The 22311-nt window shown below is 37.7% G+C and overlaps 1 protein-coding gene across 1 annotated transcript in view; it reads right to left on the reverse strand.

Annotated features, from left to right (window-relative positions):
- The window catches only part of LOC131816702 (uncharacterized), a 112842-nt gene that overhangs the window by 50352 nt on the left and 40179 nt on the right, over positions 1-22311 (reverse strand). Inside the window, exons 16-25 of the mRNA XM_059149641.1 lie at positions 14708-14812; positions 13731-13784; positions 10768-10872; positions 10166-10219; positions 8811-8915; positions 7075-7128; positions 5995-6099; positions 4638-4691; positions 3898-4002; positions 359-412 (exon numbers count right to left, since the gene is read on the reverse strand). Of these exons, the coding sequence (XP_059005624.1) occupies positions 359-412; positions 3898-4002; positions 4638-4691; positions 5995-6099; positions 7075-7128; positions 8811-8915; positions 10166-10219; positions 10768-10872; positions 13731-13784; positions 14708-14812 (795 nt within the window). The remainder of the gene's footprint in view (positions 1-358; positions 413-3897; positions 4003-4637; positions 4692-5994; positions 6100-7074; positions 7129-8810; positions 8916-10165; positions 10220-10767; positions 10873-13730; positions 13785-14707; positions 14813-22311) is intronic.

The following is a 22311-nucleotide window of genomic DNA, read 5'->3' on the forward strand; positions in this document are numbered from 1 at the left end:
TACCAGAGAGTATTAATGTATTTCAAATTTGTTTTCTGAAATGTTATTCGCTTTCAATACTGACAAATACAAAAGCTTTATGTTGTTGCTTGATAAATCCTAATGTGGGAATCTATTATTAACACTGAAGTGAAATCTACTATTGGTGTAAAAACTCCAGAAAGTTCAGAAGTTGTAAGTTAGAGACTTTTAATTTGTATTAAAAAGGCAAACTATGGGACATCAGGAGCAAATATTTTATTAGGAAAGGTTGAAAGCTAAAATTTACAAATCACTAAGAGAATGGTAGAAATATTATTTAAAACTCTACTACGACATAAAGCCTGCCAATCTTGGTTTTATATAACTTCCCACTAACCTTTAGTAGCTTTTAATCCATCAAACAACTTTTTCATTGCAACTCTCCCATATACTGTAAGAAGAAATGCAAATAATAAAGAGAAACAGATTGTGAGACTTAGAAATAATAGGAGACAAAAACATTCCAGCAACACTGACATACCAAGAACGTTCTCTACTTTTACCCTCTACCTGAGAAGGAGTGTAAAGTGAAATCTGAAAAATGTAACAACTTCAACAGCATAACTATGATTTCACTCTTCTTATATCAAACCTTCAACAGTGAAGGGATAAGATCAAAGGCAACCAATTGTCTAGAGTCTACTTTTGAGCTCTAAGAATTTGAAGAACTTTCTTATTTATATCAGACCCCCCCAACCAGAATTCAAGCTGGCATATGCTCTACAAAAATGTTGAAATTGGGGTTTTAGCCATGATTTTCTCATGTAATGTGTTCTCATCCAGTATTCTCTGATGGTTTTAGTTCTGGACAGATTTAGTTTCTCCTTTTTGAATTACAAGATCAATTATTAATCACTTTGAAGAAAATTCCATTATATCAGCAGTTGGGGGGTGGTTATCATACTGAGAGACTAAGAGAAGCTTATTACATTTAATATTTTTTGGAAATTTTTATTTGGATAATTGTACATTCATGTAGAGTTGTTGGAAAAAATATAGAGTGATGACCTGTAAATTTTTGCCCAGCTTTCATTAATGATAAGACTTATAAAACCGTAAGTATAATAACAAAAATATGTTGTTGGCATTGATACAATCCTCCAATGCCTTTTGGATTTCCTTCATTTTCCTTGTTCTCATTTGTGTGTGTGTGTGTGTGTGTGTGTGTGTGTGTGTATAATTCTATACCATTTCATTACCTGTGAAGGTTCATACATGCATTGCCACAGTCAAGATCCTGACTGCACCACTATGAGACTTTGCTAACCACATCCTCTTGTGTGGAAGAGGAGGAAGCTCCCTCTTCCTCCACCAGACCCCAAGCCCTAAATCCTGGCAGGCACTAATCTGCCCTCCATTTCTACAATTTTATTATTTCAAAATCTTATGTAAATGGAATCTTACAGTGGTGACCTCTGAGCCTGGCTTTTTTGGCTCTGCATAATTACCTGGAAAATCACCCAAGCTGTTACATGAATCAAATAGTTACTTTATTTTTACTGATGAATAGTATTCCATGACATGTATGGAAAACAGTTTGTTTAGCTACCTACCTGTTGAAGGATACCTGGGTTGACTCCACAGTTTTTTGCTCTTATGTGTATGTATAGAATTTTGTGTAAACACAAGTTTTTATTTATCTGGGATCAATGCCCAAAGGTGTAACTGCTGGGTCCTATGGTAGTTTTATGCTTAGTTTTTTAAAAACCTGCAACTTTTTTCTCTAGTGATTCTATCACTTTATGTTCCCACCAACAAGGGGGAGTGACCCAGATTCTCTAGCATCCTCGTCAACATTTGGTGTCACCATTTTAAATTTTAGCTATTTGAATAGGTATGCAGTGATAACTCGCTGTAGTTTTAAACTGCATTTCCTTGATGTCTAATGATGTAGAACACCTTTCCATGTGTTTATTTGATACTGACAGACCCTCTATGGTGAAATGTATTTTTACCTATTTTCCCCATTTTCTAAATGGACTGCTGTATTTTACATTGCTGAGTTTTGAGGGTTCTGTGAATATCAGAGATACTAGTCCTTTGTCAGATGTGTATTTGCAAATATTTCCTCCGAGACTATAGGTTGACTTTACCATCTCCACATTGTCTTCATAAGCAAAAGCTTTTCTTTTTGATGAGGTTTAACTAATCCATTTTTTTCTGTTATGGGTCATGCTTTACATATAGTGTTTTTAAATTAATTAACTTTTACTAGGTAACATAAACATAAGTTATATAACTCAAATGTGACCAATGGGTATAAAGTGAAAAACAAAACTCCCTCACAAACATATCCTCTATCAGAGTTCTCTTCCCTCTAAGGGACAAACATTGACATTTTAATCTGTTTTAGAGATATTCTATGCATATATTTGTACACAAATATAGAGCTGACTGGTTCTTTTGATGGCTCTATATATTTCATTGAACGGCTATGGAATCAGTTTTAAAAAAGCACTAAAATTGATATAAATTGCTTTTTTCTGTATTTTCAGATACCTTGCTTTAAGAGAATGTATATGGTTTGGTCAAATATTCCCTGCTCCTCTCTATCAAGCCTGTCCTATGGAAGGATGATACCACTGCTCACAATGAAATCATGTAAGGTGCTTTACCTAATGAAATACTTGTCTCTTCTGAGCAGAAACTTCAAGAACTACTAAATGGTGCTTTCATCTCTTTTCCCTGTTACAAAGGTGACATTACCCACACAGGGATTGCTCCTTCAGCCTGTGCCCTAATAATAGAGAGCAGAGGGGTACAGCAAACCCTTGGCAGTATCCAATTTTGAGTGATTGCAAAAAAAAAATCTGTTGCCATAAGCCCCTGCGAATTTGTTTGTTGTTGTTTGGGGGTTGTTTGTTACTACTGCACCACAGCTACCTGATACAGAAACTAAGAACTCAAGTGTGGTACTCTCTTAGCAACAACAACAACAATAGCAAAACCACTGAAAATATGTGGCATTGGCTCTGGTGCTTGGAGAGGTTGAGGAAACTGTTCCTGGAGGCTGGAATGAACTCCTGCCTTGCAGAGGTGTTGGCGAGTGTATCAACTTCAACAGCTGAGAAGGCAGATGATGTACTGAATATGCTTGTGCTTTAAAAGAAGGGGTGAGGAAATAAAGTGTTACTGGAGTATCTGGTTGATATTTGCTGTCATGGAGAAGTTACTAGAAAAAGACATGAACTCAGAAAACAATTGTCTGTCTGGAAAGAAAAGAGAATTCAGAAATTCTGGGTCCTGCATCGTAAACAAACAAGAGCTCTTTCTCCTCCTCTACAAATGGGAGACAACACCAAGGATTTCTTTCAGTGACCAAGGGGATTTAAAAGTAAAGCTCCCAGCAAAGACAAAATGAAGAATGTTGTCATTATTCCTTTTGTTAAAGTCTCTAATCTGATTAATGTGGTGGCTAGTAAATCTTCTAAGTTTGAAAAAATAATTCAGGAATAAGCATCTTAGGTTGTGCTTCTCTCCAAGGATATCTGATAAAACTCAAGGGATCTGTAATTAAGTCTAATGAGAAGCAGATCTCAAAAAAATTGTAGATACAAGTACTGACACACAACCTAGTCATAGCCAAGCAGATAAAGTCAACTTTATTTTAGTTTAAAACAAACTAAAAGATACTCTTGTTCATGACTTTACCTGGGTCTCCTGGACTTTGCAAATGGGAAGTAGACTAAGAAAGTTGCCTCAGCCCACAATAAGGGGACATTGTTCAGTGCCTTCTTCAGATGAGGGAAGATGAATAATGAAAAAAGGTAGGATTTCCTCAATGACGTAGCCAACATCCACAAAGAACAATGGGCTGGGAATCTATCACTATGGTAGGATTTTCCTAAAGAAGTTAAAAATATTTTACATGCTCACCATCAGTGGGTATGTTGCATTTGAGATCCTTAATTTCATCTTCGGTGAGTTTCCATCCCATGGTTCTCAAAACCGAATCAAGCTTATTGACATTAACAACCCCTCCTTGGAAATGAGAAATGGTCAAGAAACAACAAAATGAAAGAAAAATCCATGTTACATATTTAAACAACCCAGGGGCCCACAGGACCAAAGTATAGGTAGAAATGTAAAGGGTATTCTCTGTCAGAAATATCTTTCCTTTGCAGGCAAGGGAGCTTTTTCTAATTCTGGTTTAGGGGACACTTACTTCTTAGAAATTTCCCCCTGTGGGGGAAAAAAGAATCTGAAATCTTAAACTCATTGCTCTGAATGCATTTTAGTGTAGTTAATTAGCAAGTTGTATAGTTTTTGTATTCAAATAACTTCAACAGACTTGAATGAAAGAAATGAAAAAAAATATTTTTATCTTCTCACTAAAAAGAGAGCATTTTTGTTTGCTTTATTGTCTCAACCCCTAACCAAATTCCCCCAATATTTTCCCTTTAATTTCACAGTTCTGACACACATATTAGTTTTTTCTGCAAAATAGTCTTTAAAAGTTCAACGTGGAGATAATTTGCTCGCAGGCAGCTCTATCTCAGAAGCTAGGGATGACATTGGTGGTTAAGTAGGTTCATGACAGTCACAATCCGGTATCTAGGAAGTAGTATGTATGTGCCTCTTAGATGCATCTGGCTTGGACTATGCTTCTCACTTACCATGAAGAGACTTCAAGCCATCCAGCAACCTATTCTTGTAGACTTTCCCATCAGCTACAGGAAACATAAATCAGATCACACAAAAGTAAGTGATGTGGAGGTTCACCAAGACAGCAAGTCACAATTTAATGTAAGGAGGATTTGTACTTTTCCCTAGAAAACTTCCAAATTACTTTCAAAAAACTTTTTAAAAACATTTCATTTATTTAGCTGACAGAGACAGCAAGAGCAGGAACACAAGCCAGGGAGTGGAAGAGGGAAAGCAGGCATTCCCAGAGCAGGTAGCCTATGTGGGGCTCAATCCCAGGACCTGAAGGCACACACTCAATGAACTGATCTACCCAGGCAACCCTACGTTTAAATTTTAAAAAATGAAATAGCCACCAACGTATCCACTCTATGCAGTTGTTGGTATCTCATCAAATTAATGCTGGCAATCTACAGTGCTTTCATGCTTTGAAAAAAAAATTTCTTTCTGCTCTTCCATCTAGTTAGTACCCAGGATACCTTTTAAAATTGTCTTTTCTATGAAGTCATGGCTACAAAACGCATTTCTTAACCTTGATGGCAGGTTGTGAAAAAGCAGCAGTTGATTTCCAACTACAAATCTGTAATGGATAGAATTCCTTTTTATAAATCCTCTCTAAAATATTCCTATTATGAGAAATTTCAACCATATTCAAAATCAGAACAGAAACAATGAATCCTCCTATAAAATCAGCACAGTTACCGATGTTCTACTATTTGATAGAATCCATTAAGGTAAAACTGGATCATTCATTATTTTTAAAAATTATTTAGGGGTACCTGGGTGGCTCAGTGCCTCACTGCCTTTGTGGGGCACCAGGGTAGCTCAGTGGGTTAAGGCCTCTGCCTTCAGCTCAGGTCATGATCTCAGGGTACTGGGATGGAGCCCCGCTTTGGGCTTTCTGCTCAGTGGGAAGCCTGCTTCCCCCCCGCCTCTTTGCCTGCCCCCCTGCCTACTTGTGATCTCTCTCTCTCTCAGTCAAATAAGTAAACAAAATCCTTAAAGAAAAAAAAAAAAAGATTCTGCCTTTGTTTCAGGTCATGATCTCAGGGTCCTGGGATTGAGCCCTGTATCAAGCTTTCTGTTCAGCATGGAACCTGCTTCTTCTCCCCACCTCTCTGCCTACTTGTGATCTCTCTCTCTATATATATAAAATAATTAAATACAAATCTTTAAAAAAAATAAAAATTAAAAAATAAAAAATATTTAGACTAATAGTCATATAAGTTTACATAATTGTATAAATTGCACTAGAAAGTTTATAGAAGTGCTCACAAAATAAGAAATGTATGCTTCCTTCAAGACCACAGTAACATTTTAAATGCTTACCATTAACTGGCAGATTCTTTACCAGCTCTCCATATTCCTTATCTGTGACGGTTACTCCCATGTCTTCCAGGACATTTCCCACATCACTGACATCAACCTCTCCTCCTTCAACATGACCAAATGGGCACAGATTAGTACAGAGAAGGGTCTAATACCTCCCCAAACCTGTTGATGCCTTTTAAGCTTCAGCTACCATAGCTGAATGAGCAAACACACACGAATGTGCTAACTGTTCACCACTGTCATTGGCTGGGGCAGAAATAAAATTTCTGCCTTTCTCTGAGTAAAGTAATAGACATACTGTGTATGTAATGTAAGTTAGGACACTGTAGGCCTAATATCCACTTATATTTTAAGGGTATTATACCTCCCCTAATTTCTTAACAATGAAAGTATTCTACATTTGTGAAAGTTGGCTTATCATTTGCTGTGCGAGTGTAAATTTGTCAGTCAAATCAAGAATAGTGACTATTCTTGGCAAATATTCCAGAAACAAAGAAATTTGCTACTAGAAATTTGCACTGGAAAATTCGTGCTAAAATGCAGATATTCTGAAGCGTAATTCTGGGCAACTGAATGCAGATAATCATCAACATAGAAGAGAAATGGGTAGAACAAAGAAGGAAATGGGGAAATGATGGGTCTAGATGCAACAACATGGATGGAACTAGAGCGTATCATGCTTTGCGAAATAAGTCAAGCAGAGAAAGACAACTATCATATGATCTCCCTGATATGAGGAAGTGGTGATACAACATGGAGGCTTAAGTGGGTAGAAGAAGAATAAATGAAACAAGATGGGATTGGGAGGGAGACAAACCATAAGTGACTCTTAATCTCACAAAACAAACTGAGGGTTGCCGGGGGGAGGGGGTTTGGGAGAAGGGGGTGGGATTATGGACATTGGGGAGGGTATGTGATTTAGTGAGTGCTGTGAAGTGTGTAAACCTGGTGATTCACAGACCTGTACCCCTGGGGATAAAAATATATGTTTATAAAAAATAAAAAATTAAAGTCTAAAAAAAAATATAGTTAGTATGAAGAATTAAGGCATTAGATTTATAGAAACTTGTAACTAACCTGTAACAGTTTCCATTGCTTCCATCACGTTTTTGAAACCAATCTTCCCATTTGCTGTAAGAAATATCATAATTGGGATGTGGCAATGTTGTAAGAAGATAAAGGAGCTAAATGAAGAAACAGATGCCTGAGCCAGGGTGCCAAGTCCCAGCCATGCTCTAGTTTGCCATCGGACATCAATTAGGAAACACAAATTCAAAGATAAAATTATGAAGACTCTCGGTGATGGCCAAAGCAGACCATTAAATCCCAAGCATGACACTCTTTGAGATCATGGCTCTGTCCTGCTAACTGCACTAGTTACACACTGTCATTAACCAAAGCAAGATAAAAGGAAGGTCCACAGTGCCACAAATTTAAAATCAAAAGACTCAAGAGGAAACCTAACTGCATAATCCATAGCTCCTGCTCCTTATGTCTTCACAAAGTTTCTGAAAGGTGTTTTTAAATATAATGAATTTATAATGAATCACAATAGAGTAAATGTGATTGGGAATGCAAGAGCGTGAGGCTGAAATGGGGAGGTGACAAAGAAGCTGAGCATGTGCAAGAGGAGGAAAAAAGCTAAGATGACATCAGATGAATCTGGATATGAGCCAGTTTCCCCATTGTGGAATTTAAGGCTTGTCTAAATTGTGGCTGGTGCCAGGCTCCTTTAAGAATGAACTGTTCTCGGGACGCCTGGGTGGCTCAGTTGGTTAAGCAGCTGCCTTCGGCTCAGGTCATGATCCCAGTGTCCTGGAATCGAGTCCCACATCGGGCTCCTTGCTCCGCAGGGAGCCTGCTTCTCCCTCTGACTCTTCCTTCCACTCTGTCTGCCTGCGCTTGCCCTCGCTCACTCTGTCTCTGACAAATAAATAAATAAAATCTTAAAAAAAAAAAAAAAAAAGAATGAACTGTTCTCAGGTGGGGACGAAGCAAAACTATTTACTGCAATCTGGATTTGGGATGTTACCTGGAAATATGTGTTCTTACTCAATGTCGATGACTGGGAAACAGTTCTCCTTTATTGATTTATTTTCATGTGATTTTGTTTGATTTTCTCTTCCTGAGTTGTAGCTACATGAGGCTTTTTAGGAAAGTGTGACTTGGCCTCAAAGCATAGGGTGTACATATATATTTAGGCCATTGTTAATGAAAACAAAACAAAAAAACCCAGCTATCTACCCAAAAGTCTTATTTCCTCTCATAGTATAGAATTACAGAGGGAAGTGGATGCCCAACCAGATACTATGTTCCTACCATCACCCACCCCACCCCTCCTTGCATTTCGATATAGTCATGTAACTAGTTGCAACAAAAGAATGGTTATGGAAATGATGTGTGCCACATCTCCTTCCTTTGTGCGATCTTTTCCTTTCCATTAATTATTTATAAACAATGAAAAGGCACTAAGAAGGAATCCAAGAAGCAAGAACCTGGATCCCTGTATCACTGAAAAGAGAAGAGCCATTGCCTGTCAACCAAGAATACTCTTACCATGGACTTTCATGGAGAAGAGAATGAAACTTCTATTGTGTTTAACCATGACACATTTTTGGGTTTGTTCTTAAATTCAAATTTAGTTTACCCTAAATAATACATTCTCTGTTCTTAGTTCTGGTTTATCCCTATCTTTGCAAAATGATTCTATTTTCTTTTGGTATACCCAATGTCACTAATTATTCTGCATTATCTGACACCAGCCCCTAACCGTAAACTCCTCTCCAAGGATCATTACCACCTACAGTCCTCACCGTCAGGTGGCAAATTTTCTGTCAGATCTTCACGTTCCTTTTCTGTGAGTTCAATTCCCAGGTTTTCCAGCACATTATCTAGGTTATTGGCTTTAACCATTCCTCCTTCAGAAACAAACAGGAAAGAATCATGAAAAAAAAGGTATTACATAATTTCACAAGATCAGTATATATGTAAATATTTTATTTCACACGCACTTAATTTAATAAAAAATAAAGAGAAACGTGTAACATATTTATATTAGTGAACTGGTATAAAAGGTTAGCTCAGCAAATCTCCTATAATTAGATCAAGAATAATTTAGATAAAATATTCTCAGGTGAGGGGCCTGGCAGGCTCAGTCAGTAGAGGATGTGACTCTCAATCTTGGGTTCATGAGTTTAAGCCCCACCTTGGACACTGAGCTTACACAAAAAAAATATTTTGAGGTTGAAGCATTACTGGTGGCAGGCTGTGATTATGTATTCAAAGCTATTATTCATACTATCAAGTAATACTCATCTGTTCAAAGAGAGCCCAAAAGAATACCAATGGTAGGATTGTCCCCATGGGGAATACAGAGAGAATACTGTGTATGTCTGTCCCCAAAACAAAATCAAGGCATCCGCTGAGAGGGATAGTTCAAGTTTCAGATCATCAATGTTCTGCTATTGTAATACACAAAAAAGTATTGAAGATTAAAAGATTACAAACGTGGATTCACCTCTCAGAAGGAAGAGTGTGTCATGCACAACACATTCACCACAAAATTCTGCAAGGAATGCTGCTGACTGCCATTATTCCAAGGATCTGGGACAGCAGACCAGCCACCTGCAGGAGACTTTCTCACCAAATAGTAAGCAGCAAAACCTGCAACCTTTCCTCTCTGCCTTCCTACTTCCCCTTCTTACCTCTTTTTCCAAGGACTGATAGGAAGAGGAAGTAAAAACGTATCTTGGCCACAATGCCACGCTTCTTTTCTACGTTTGTTGTTGCTGCTGTTCTTGCTAACTGGGCTTTGAGTAAGAGCGTTTTATAGAAAATGACTTGATTCATGCAATTAATGATATTAAAGATCACTCCAAATTCCTTTGTGGTGGTGGTTGTTTGGCCAATCCCCAGAAAGACTGCCTATGATATTCTCTACATTATTTGTTGTATAAAGTAGATTTCAGATCCATTCAAGAGAGAATGGATTCCTTGCAATGCTATAGCGTGGTTGATTAGGTAAAAGTTCTGTGTGGTGAATGTAAGGAAATAAAGGATCTAAATGTAGGAATGTAGACAGGATTCAGAACCTGCTGGTAAAAACATCTATGTTGGTATTTGTGTTGACAGGTAGCAGACTCTCCTGATAACTACGGTTCTTAAGTACCTTTTAATGACTTTACCCCATCCAACAATCTTTTCTGATACACCTTTCCAGCAGCTATAAGAAAACAGAGAAAGCACGGTTTATATCTGAAGCAAAAGAACATGGACAGTCACAGGGTTATTGGGCAGTTGGGCAATTTTAGTCTGAAAGCTTTTTACTCTTTGCCTGGGAAATCTGTTCCATCTTTGCATCAAATAAAAATTATTTTGGGAAAGAGAACATGGTCTTGGTGACAAAAATGTATACAGCTGAGCGAACAAGAAGACTGATGGAAAGACTACTCTGCAGGAAAAAAACAAAAATATCCCTAGTTCTCTGTCTCCTTTCCCTAATTTTCTTTTTCTTAGTCTCTCACTTCTCTCACTTTCCTAACATTCCCTTGGGCCTCTCAGAAGTGGGAAATGATGGCGTTATTACAATCTTTTTCAGTTATGATGGCAAAATTCTCAGTGGAAGAGCTTGATGACTCCTAGATTAAATCTGTCTGTCAGTGAACTTACATTTTTAAAATTCACTTCAAGAGACAACGTTGTAGAACTGTCTACAAGGACCCCCAGAACCCAGCTCCCCAGAAAGGCTACTCTGGCATCCATATGGCTCACCATCAATTGGCACAGTTTGTTTCAGTTTCACAAATTCCTCCTCAGTGAGCTCGATCCCCATGTTTTCAAGAACTTCTAGCAGATCATTGGCATCAATCTGTTTTCCTTTCAAAAGACAAGAACATCAGTGCTTGACAATTATGAACCTGATGATTCCAAATAATGACAAAATGATCAACTTCAACTTGGAAGTAGTGAAAATGGGTAAAATGAGACACATACAACTACACAGAATTACAGGGAAACACAAACAGACCACATGTCCTTAATGTCATAAAAGGAATATTCCTGGGGCACCTGGGAAGCTCAGTAGGTTAAGCATATGACTTTGGCTTAGGTCATGGTCTCAGAGTCATGAGATCAAGCCCCATGTCAGGCTTTGTGCTGGGCTTTGAGCCTGCTTAAGAGTCTCTCTCTCTCTCATTCTCCCTCTGCCCTACTCTCCCTTGTGCTCTCTCACTCTAAAAATAAAGAAAAATAAGGAAAAATACTAGAAATATATCAGTGCTCTGTTACTATTGTCTTAAAAACCCTTTACTGTAAAAATGAAAAAAAATTAGGAGTAAGAGAAACAGAATCCATATTTTAGTACTATGAATATTACATTGAAAAATGAGTACCGAATGATTTAACATTGTGTTAAGGAACCTTAAGCTTTACCTTCATGAACCTATACACAAGAAATAATTTATGAAGGGGTTTTGCAGCTGAAGATAAAAACAACTCATGGAATTCATAGTAGAGAAAGATATTGAATACAGCCTCAGTTGCAAGAAAACTTGTACTGGTTTCCACGGGAGCTTCACGATTCCCTTGAGCCTGGTGAATCCATGCTGTGACATAGTTTATGAACACAGTTTTTTTTTTTTTTTTGGTGAATATGTAAGACAGAAAAACTATTTGTGTTGGTATTGGTATAAAAGAATATATAATTATCTTGAAACTACCTGGCTTGGTATCAGAGAGGACTTCAGTCAAAAATGTTCTGAAACTGAAGCAGGAGCTGAGGCTTGGTGTGCATGGAAAGGAACATTAATCATAAAAATTGTAAATCAGGAGGCCTAGAGGCTAGAGAAAAGTAGCTAGATGGGGGAAGACAACTACAGAGAGACTGCCATTACAAGGTTCTGGCTATCATTGTCCCATTTCTAAGGGGGCACTTGATGTAGTTGATAAACACACACAGCAAGATGTTATCAAGTGGGAAGCATGGTTAAATCCACATTAAATGAGAAAACAACCCTGCTGCCACTCTTCCAAAGGGACTAGGAATTCTTCTTGTGGAAGGAGACTCCCCTCCATAGGCATCAAGTGGCAGAGCTTCTAGGTCTCTCCTTCATTCTCTTTATGCTACTCTCTTCTTTTGGATCAAGCACTGGGAAGAGGGAAAGCAAAGCAAAACAAAACAAAACAAAAACAAAAACAAAAAACAAAAAACCGGGGCACCTGGGTGGCTCAGTGGGTTAAGCCGCTGCCTTCGGCTCGGGTCATGATCTCAGGGTCCTGGGGTCGAGTCCCGCATCGGGCTCTCTGCTCAGCAGGGAGCCTGCTTCCCCTCTCTCTCTCTGTCTGCCTCTCCGTCTACTTGTGGTTTCTCTCTATCAAATAAATAAAATCTTTAAAAAAAAAAAAAAAAAAAAAAAAAAAAAAAAAAAAAACCAAAACAAAAACAAATCCTAGGCACAGACTTTGCCTATAGCTTCTGTTTGTTTTTACTGAATCTCACTAAAAACACATTCTTTTAAGAGGAGCTATAATGAACCTTTATTTCTGATTTTGATTCAATCAGGAAACATTGCCCAGTCTTTCTGAAATAGAAACTATTTTTGTTTTCTTTGCTTAACTAATCCTCACACTAGCTACCTATCATCCTTTTCATGTTTTGTTGTATCTACCTAGAATTAAACTTATAACTCCAAGATAAAGTTTTGGCAAATATAAGAAAATGTGGGACCTACCTGCAAAAATTAAACAAATTTTATAATAAAACACGCATATGAAATAGAGAAACCACATTTAAAAATCAGTTTCTAGTGGAGTGGCTTGGTTAAAATGCTAAGGAAATAAATAGAACTGGAGGGAACTGTGCTACGTGAAATAAGTCAAGCAGAGGTAGACATTTATCATTTGGTTTCATTCATATGTGGAACATAAGGAATAGTGCAAAGGACCACAGGGGAAGGGAGGGAAACCTGAATGGGAAGAAATCAGAGAGGGAGACACACCGTGACAGACTCTGGACTCTGGGAACCAAACTGAGGGTTACAGAAGGGAGGGAGTGGGAGGGCATAACCAGGTGATGGGTATTAAGGAGGGCACGTGTGGTGATGAGCACTGGGTACTACATGCAACTAATGAATCATTGAACACTCCATCAAAAACTAATGATGTACTATATGTTGGCCAACTGAATGTAATAGAGAGAGAGAGAGAGAGAGAGAGAATAAATATCTTTCCTTTGCAGGCAAGGGATCTATTTCTAAAATTTTGGTTTAGGGAACACTTAACTTCTTAGAAATGTCCCTCTGTGGGATAAAAGAATGTGAAATCTTAAACTCATTGCCAAGAATGCATTTCACTGTAGTCAATTAGGAAGTTGTATAGTTTTGGGATTCACTTACTTAAATGGGCTTGAATGAGAGTAATGGAAAAAATAGTTTTATCTTCTCATTAATAAGCTCATTTTTGTTTACTTTATTAGTTGTCTCAACCCCTAACCAAATTCCCCCAATATTTTCCCTTTAATTTCACTATTTCGACACATATATTAGGTTTTTTTCTGCACAAAATTCTTTAAAAATTCAATGTGGAGATTATTTGCTCACAGGCCACTCTATCTCAGAAGCCAGGGATGACATGGGTAGTTAAGTGGGTTTTGACAATCACAATCAGGTATCTAGGACGTAGTATGTATGTGCCTCTTAGATTCATTTGGCTTTGAACTATGCTTCTCGCTTACTTACCATGAAGAGACTTCAAACCATCCAGCAACCTATTCTTGTAGACTTTCCCATTAGCTACAGGAAACATAAATCAGATCACACAAAAGTAAGTGCTGGGGAGATTCACCAAGGCAGCGAGTCATAATTTAATGTAAGGAGGATTTGTGCTTTTCTCTAGAAAATTTCCAAATTACTTTCAAATTTGAAAAACTGAAATGGCCACCACTGTATCCACTCTATGCGACTGTGGGCAGCTAAGCAAGTTAATGCTGGCAATCTACCAGCTTTCATGGTTTGAAAAAAGCCTTCTGTTCTGCTCTTTCATCTAGTTAGTACCCAGGATACTTTTTAGAATTCCCTTAACTATGGAGTCTTGCCTACAAAACATATTTCTTAACCTTGATGGCAGCTTGTGAATAAAGAAGCAGCTGGTTTCCAACTAAAAATCTGTAATGGATAAAATTCTTTCTTAAAAATCTTCTCTTAAAATGTTCTTGTTATGAAAAATTTCAACCATGTACAAAAGTAGAATACAAACAATGAATCCTCCCATATACTCAGCTCAGTTATTGATGTTCTACCATTTGACAGACTCCTTTAAAGGTGAAACTGGATCATTATCTTTAATAATTATCTCGACTATTAGATACGTAAGTTTACAGAAATGCATAAATTGCAACATATCATAATGGCTATGCTTTTTCAGTCTAGTGGTTTTAAAAAAAATTTTTATGTAAATGCCTTTCTCTACTTCTCCCTTCTCAGTCTACAGTATAGCCACAAGCCCCCAGAAAACTCACATTAACAGTCTAGAATATATCTTTACATTATCCATCAATATATGCATAGATACATAATTACATTAGTGAAATCATTTATTCTAAGTAATTGTTGAAGTGTTTTTTTCTCTGCTGTCATACTAGAAAGTCTATAGAAGTGCTCACAAAATAAGAAATGTATGCTTCCTTCAAGACCACAATAACATTTTAAATGCTTACCATTAACTGGCAGATTCTTTACCAGCTCTCCACATTCCTTATCTGTGACAGTTACTCCCATGTCTTCCAGGACATTTCCCACATCACTGACATCAACCTCTCCTCCTTCAACATGACCAAATGGGCACAGATTAGTACAGAGAAGGGTCTAATGCCTCCCAAAACCTGTTGATGCCTTTTCAGCTTCAGCTACCATAGCTGAATGAGCAAACACTCATGAATGAATGTGCTAACTGTTCACCACTGCCATTGGCTGGGGTAGAAACGGAATTTCTGCCTTTCTCTGAGTAAAGTAATAGACATACTGTATATGTAATGTAAGTCAGGACACTGTACATCTAGTATCCATTTATGTTTTAAGGGTATTATAACTCCCCTAATTTCTTAACAATGAGAGTATTTTACATTTGTGAAAGTTGGCTTATCATTTGCTGTGCGAATGTAAATTTGGCATCCAAAATCAAGAATAGTGACTATTCTTGGCAAATGTTCCAGAAACAAAGAAATTTGCTACTAGAACTTTGCACTGGAAAATTCGTGCTAAAATGCAGATATTCTGAAGCGTAATTCTGGGCAACTGAATGCAGATAATCATCAACATAGAAGAGAAATGGGTAGAACAAAGAAGGAAATGGGGAAATAATGGGTCTAGATAAAAATATAAATTAGTATGAAGAATTAAGACCTTAGATTTATGGCAAAGGAGCAAGATGGCAGAATATGAGACTTAAATTTTGCCTGGTCCCAGGAATTCAGCTAGGTAGTTATCAAATCATTCTGAACACCTACAAACTCAACAGGAGATTGAAGAAAAGAATAGCAGGAATTCTATGAACAGAAAAGCAACCATGTTCTGGAAGGTTGGACATGTGGAGAAATGAATTTGAGGTGCTACACAGGAAGATTAGACCCAGGGGAGGAAGCCTCCATCAGCCGGCTACCAGCAAGTGAGAGAATAGCAGAACAAAATCAGAACTTTTAAAGTCGGCTCCATGGAGGAACATCACTCCAGTGGCTAAGTGGGGTGTGTGTGTGTGTGTGTGTGTGTGTGTGTAACCCTTGCTAGGACAGTGTGGTCTCAAGACCTTCGGGGTCACTGAAAGAGCAGGGGTGCCTGAGTGTGGCAGAGCTCCCAAGTATCAGAGCAGGGAAGCTGGCTGCAGAGATCAAGCTGAGGAGTGGGCTTTCAGTCAGTGTTGCCATAAACAATGATCCCAGGCACAGTCAGCCTACTACTTTTCAAGGAGGGACCCCATAAATGGCATATTGGGGGAGACCTCCCCCTTTCCTCTATTGGGAGGAGCCGCATGGAAGCATGATGCAGGAATCTGCTGGATTTGGAGACTCCACATGGGGTCATGTGCTAGAGATGGAAATGCTTGGTCACAGGCCAGGTGAGCTGGAATGCAGCCAAAGACCAGGGAGATAGGAGTGATGGACTGCTTTTCTCTGAGGGTTCACTGAGGAGGGAGGCACCTGGTTCTCAGCTCCTCTGGGGCTAGTGATTAGGAGGCTACCATTTCCATTCTCATCCTCCAAAGCTATAAGGAAAACTTTCAGGGAACAAAAGCTCTGAGAGCAAACCCAGGCAGACGACTCAGCCTAGTTTCTAGCAAGGGCAGTGTAATTCTGCCTTGGGCAAAGACACTTGAGAATCACTGCAATAGGCCCCTTCCCCAGAAGATCATCAAGAATATCCAGCCAAGATCAAGTTTACTGATCAATGAGAACTACAAAACAACGGCACTAGGGGAATACAACACATAGAATTCATGGCTTTTTTCCCCATGATTCTTTAGTCTTTCAAAGTTAAATTTTTGAAATTTTCTTTATTTTTTCCCTTTTTCTTTTTTTTTTTTTTTACTTTTTTTAACTTTCCTGTGTTAACCATCATCTTACCAATACCTTTTTAAAAATCTTTTTTAATTTTGACTTTTGTAGTCATATACTATCCCTTCATTGTATTTAACCTTATTTTTGGGGTGTGTGTGTGTGTGTGTGTGTGTATGTATATATATATATATATATATATATATATATATATATATATATATATATATTCATATATTCTTTCTCCAAAATTTTGGGATACAGTTTCTTCCAATAGACCAAAATATACCATAAATCTAGTTTATGGCTTTGTGCTAGTCTCTTGCATGATCACATTCTCTCCTTCTTATTCTTGTATTTTAATTTGAAATTTTCTTTCTTTTTTCAACCAGCTTCTTTTTTTTTTTAAGATTTTATTTATTTATTTGACATATCACAAGTAGTCAGAGAGGCAGGCAGAGAGATAGAGGGGGAAGCAGGCTCCCTGCTGGGCAGAGAGCCCAACTTGGGGCTTGATCCCAGGACCCCAAGATCATGACCTGAGCCAAAGGCAGAGGCACCCACTGAGCCACCCAGGCACCCCACCAACTTCTTATCAATTTCTATTTTTAAAAGACTTTTTAAAAGTTTCTTCTTTACAATCATATTCCACCCCTTCATCATATTTATCCTATTTTTGTGTATATATATAAGTTTTTCATTCTCTAAAATTTTGGGAGGCAGTTTCTCCTAACAGATCAAAATACACCCAGAATCAGGTGTGTGGCTCTATTCTATTCACCAGCATGATTATATATATAATTTTTTTCCCTTCCTTTTTTTCCCCTTTGGTTTTGGGTCTCTTCTGATTTGTTTAGTGTATGTTTTTCTGGGGGTCATTCTTACCCTTTTAGCGTTATGTTCTCTCATTCATTTATGCTGCTCTGGACAAAATGACAAGGTGGAAAAACTCACCTCAAAAAAAGAGAACAAGAGGCAGTACTGCCTGCCAGGGATCTAATCAATGCAGATATTGGTAAGATGCTGGACCTAGAATTCAGAACAATGATTATAAAGATACTAGCTGGACTTGAAAAAAGCATGGAAGATGCTAGAGAATCTGAAGGCTAGGGACCTAATCAATATGGAAATTTGTAGTATGTCAGAACTAAAGTTCAGAATGACGATTCTCAAGGTGATAACTGGGCACAAAAAAGGCATGGAAGATATTAGAGATACCCTGTGTGGAGAAACAAAAGCCCTTTCTGGAGAAATATAAGAACTAAAATCTAACCAAGCTGAAATTAAGAAAAAAACCCATTAATGAGGTACAATAAAAAAATGGAAGCACTTAGTGCTAGGATAAATCAGGCAGAAGAGAGAATTACTGATATAGAAGACCAAGTGATGGAGAATAAAGAGGCTGAACAAAAGAGCGACAAATGACTACTGGACCATGAGGGGAGAATTCAAGAGATAAATGATACCATAATATAATATTAGAATAATTGGGATTCCAGAAGAAGTAGGGGGGCAGAAGGTATATTGGAATGAAGTATAATAGAGAATTTCCCTAATATGGCAAAGGAAACAAGCAACAAAATCCAGAAGATTTTCAAAATCAGTAAGAATAAAATCAATAAGAATAGGTCCACACTCTGTCATCTAGTAGTAAAAGTTACAATCAATAAGAATAAAAATTAATAAGAATATATCCACACTCTGTCATCTAATAATAAAACTTACTAGTCTTAGTGACAAAGAGAAAATCCTGAAAGCAATCCAGGACAAGAAGTCTGTAACATACAACGGTAAAAATATTAGATTGGCAGTAGACTTATCCACAGAGACCTGGCAGGCCAAAAAGAACTGGCATGAGCACTAAATGAGAAAAACACACAGCCAAGAATACTATATCCAGCTAGGTTGTCACTGAAAATAGAGGGAGAGATAAAAAGCTTCCAGGACAAACAAAAAACTAATAGAATTTGTAAACACCAAACCAGCCCTACAGGAAATATTAAAAGGGGTCCTCTAAGCAAATAGAGAGCCCAAAAGGAGTAGACCAGGAAGGAACAGAGACAATAAACAGTAACAGTCACCTTATAGGCAATACAATGGCACTAAATTCATATCTCTCAATAGTTACTCTGAATGTAAATGGGCTAAATGCCCCAATCAAAAGACAAAGGTTATCAGAATGGATAAAAAAACAAAACCCATCAATATGCCATCTACAAGAAACTCATTTTAGACCAAAAGACACCTCCAGATTTAAAGTGAGGGGGTGGAAAAGAATTTACCATGCTAATGGACATCAAAAGAAAGCTGGGGTGGTGATCCTTATGTCAGATTAATTAGATTTTAAACCAAAGAGTATATAATAAGAGATGAGGAAAGCCACTATGTCATACTCAAAGGGTCTATCCAACAAGAAGATCTAACAGTTTTAAGTATCTATGCCCCTAACATGGGAGCAGACAACTCTAAAACCAATTAATAACAAAATCAAAGAAACACATCGACAATAGTATATTAATAGCAGGGGACTTTAACACTTCCCTCACTGAAATGGACAGATCATCCAAGCAAAAGATCAACAAGGAAATAAAGGCCTTAAATGACACACTGGACCAGATGGACATCACAGATATATTCAGAGCAGTCCATCCCAAAGAAACAGGTACACATTCTTCTCTAGTGCACATGGAACATTGTCCAGAATAGATCAGATCCTGGATCACAAATCAGGTCTCAACTGGTACCAAAAGACTGGGATCATTCCCTGCATATTTTCAGACCACAATGCTCTGAAGCTAGAACTCAATCACAAGAGGAAATTTGGAAAGAACCCAAATACATGGAGACTAAACAGCATCCTTCTATAGAATGAATGGTGCAACCATGAAATTAAAGAAGAATTGAAAAAAATTCATGGAAACAAATGATAATGAAAATACAACTATTCAAAATGTGTGGGACACAGCAAAGGCAGTCCTGAGAGGAAAATATACAGTGATACAAGCCTTTCTCAAGAAACAAGAAAGGTCTCAAATACACAACCTAACCCTACATCAAAAGGAGCTGGAGAAAGAACAGCAAATGAAGCCAAAACCCAGCAGGAGAAGAGAAATGATAAAGATCAGAGTGGAAAAATAAGAACAAAACAAAACAAAAAGTAGACAAATCAATGGAACTAGGAGCTGGTTCTTTGAAAGAATTAATAAGATTGATAAATCTCTGGCAGACTTATCAAAAACAAAAGAGAAAGGACCCAAATAAGTAAAATCATGAATAAAAGAGGAAAGATTACAACCAACACCAAAGAAATACAAACAATTATAAGAACATAATATAAGCAACTATATGCCAGCAAATTTGACAGTCTGGAAGAAATGGATGCATTCTTAGAGACTTATAAACTACCACAACTGAAGGAGGAAGAAATAGAAAACCTGAACCGATCCATAACCAGTAAGGAGATGAAAGAGTCATCAAAAATCTCCCAACAAACAAGAGCCCAGGGCCAGACAGCTTCCCAGGGGAATTCTACCAAGCATTTAAAGAAAAATTAATACCTATTCTCCTGAAACTCCAAAAAATAGAAATGGAAGAAAAACTTCCAAACTCATTTTCTGAGGCCAGCATTGCCTTGACCCAAAATCAGACAAAGACCCCTTTAAAAAAGAGAATTACAGAATTACAGACCAATATCCTTGATGAACACAGATGCAAAAAATCTCACCAAAATACTATCCAATAGAATCTAACAGTACATTAAAAGGATTATTCACCATGGCCAAGTGGGATTTATTCCTGGGCTGCAAGGTTGGTTCAACATCCGGGCATCAATCAATGTGATACAATACATTAATAAAGGAAAGAACAAGAACCGTATGATACTTTAAATAAATGCTGGAAAAGAATTTGACAAAGTACAGCTTCCTTTCTTGACCAAAACTCCTCAGAGTGTAGGGATAGAGAATACATAACCTCAATATCATCAAAGCCATCTATGAAAAACCCACAGTGAATATCATTCTTTGGAGAAAAACAGAGAGCTTTTCTACTAAGGTCAGGAACATGGCAGGGATGTCCATTATCACCACTGCAATTAACATAGTACTAGATATTCTAGCCTCAACCATCAGACAAGAAAAAGAAATTAAAGGCATCCAAATCAGCAAAGAAGTCAATCTCTCACTCTTTGCAGATGATACGATACTTTATGTGGAAAACCCAAAGGACTCCACTCCAAATCTGCTAGAACTTTTACAGGAATTCAGTAAAGTGTCAGGATATAAAATTAATGTACAGAAATCAGCTGCATTTTTATACACCAACAAGATAGAAGAAAGAGAAAGGAGTCAATCCCATTTACAGCTGCACCCAAAACCATAAAATATCTAGGAATAAACCTAACCAAAGGGACAAAGAATCTGTACTCAGAAAACTACAGAATACTCATGAAAGAAATTGAGGAAGACACAAAGAAATGGAAAAATGTTCCCTGGATTAGAAAAACAAATATTGTGAAAATGTCTATGCTACCTAAAGCAATCTACACATTTAATGCAGCCCTATCAAAACACCATCAACTTTTTTCAAAGAAATGGAACAAATAATCCTAAAATTTGTATGGAACCATAAAAATCCCCAAATAGCCAGAGGAATGTTGAAAAAGAAAAGCAAAGCATGTGGCATCACAATTCTGGCCTTCAAGCTCTATTACAAAGCTGTAATCATCAAGGCAGTATGGCACTGGCACCAAAACAGACACATAGATCGATGGAATAGAACAGAGAGCCTAGGCATGGACCCTCAACTCAATGGTCAACTAACCTTCAACAAAGCAGGAAAGACTGTCCAATGGAAAAAAGACAGTCTCTTCAACAAATGGTGTTGGGAAAATTCAATAGCCACATGCAGAAGAATGAAACTGGGCCATTTCCTTACACCACACAAAAACAGACTCAAAATGGATGAAAGACCTCAATGTGAGACAGGAATCCATCAAAACCCTGGAGGAGAACACAGGCAGAAACCTATTTGACCTCAGACACAGCAACTTCTTCCTAGAAACATCACCAAAGGCAAGGGAAGCAAGGGTAAAAATGAACTACTGGGACTTCATCCTGATAAAAAGCTTTTGCACAGCAAAGGAAACAGTTAACAAAACCAAAAGACAACTGACAGAATCAGAGAAGGTATTTGCAAATGAAATATAAAATAAAGAGCTAGTATCCAAAATCTATATAGAACTTATCAAACTCAACACCCAAAGAACAACAAGCCAATCAAGAAATAGGCCGAATGAACAGACATTTCTGCAAGGAATACATCCATATGGCCAACAGACACATGGAAAAGTGCTCAGCATTACTTGGCATCAGGTAAATACAAATCAAAACCAGAATGAGATACCACCTCACACCAGTCAGAATGGCTAAAATTAACACATCAGGAAATGACAGATGTTGGTGAGGATGTGGAGAAAGGGGAATCATCCTACACTGTTGGTGGGAATGGAAGCTGGTGCATATACTCTGGAAAACAGTATGGAGGTTCCTTAAAAAGTGGAACATAGAGCCACCCTACAGCCCAGCAATTGCACTACTAGGTATTGACCTTAAAGATGCAAGGATAGTGATCCAAAGGGGCACGTGCACCTGAATGTTTATAGCAGCAATGTCCACAATAGCCAAACTATGGAAAGAGCTTAGATGTCCCCCACAGACAAATGGATAAAGGGAATATTATAGAGCCATCAAAAATGAATTCTTGAGGTGCCTGGG

Source organism: Mustela lutreola, chromosome 15 (assembly GCF_030435805.1).
Source record: "Mustela lutreola isolate mMusLut2 chromosome 15, mMusLut2.pri, whole genome shotgun sequence".
NCBI lineage: Eukaryota > Metazoa > Chordata > Mammalia > Carnivora > Mustelidae > Mustela > Mustela lutreola.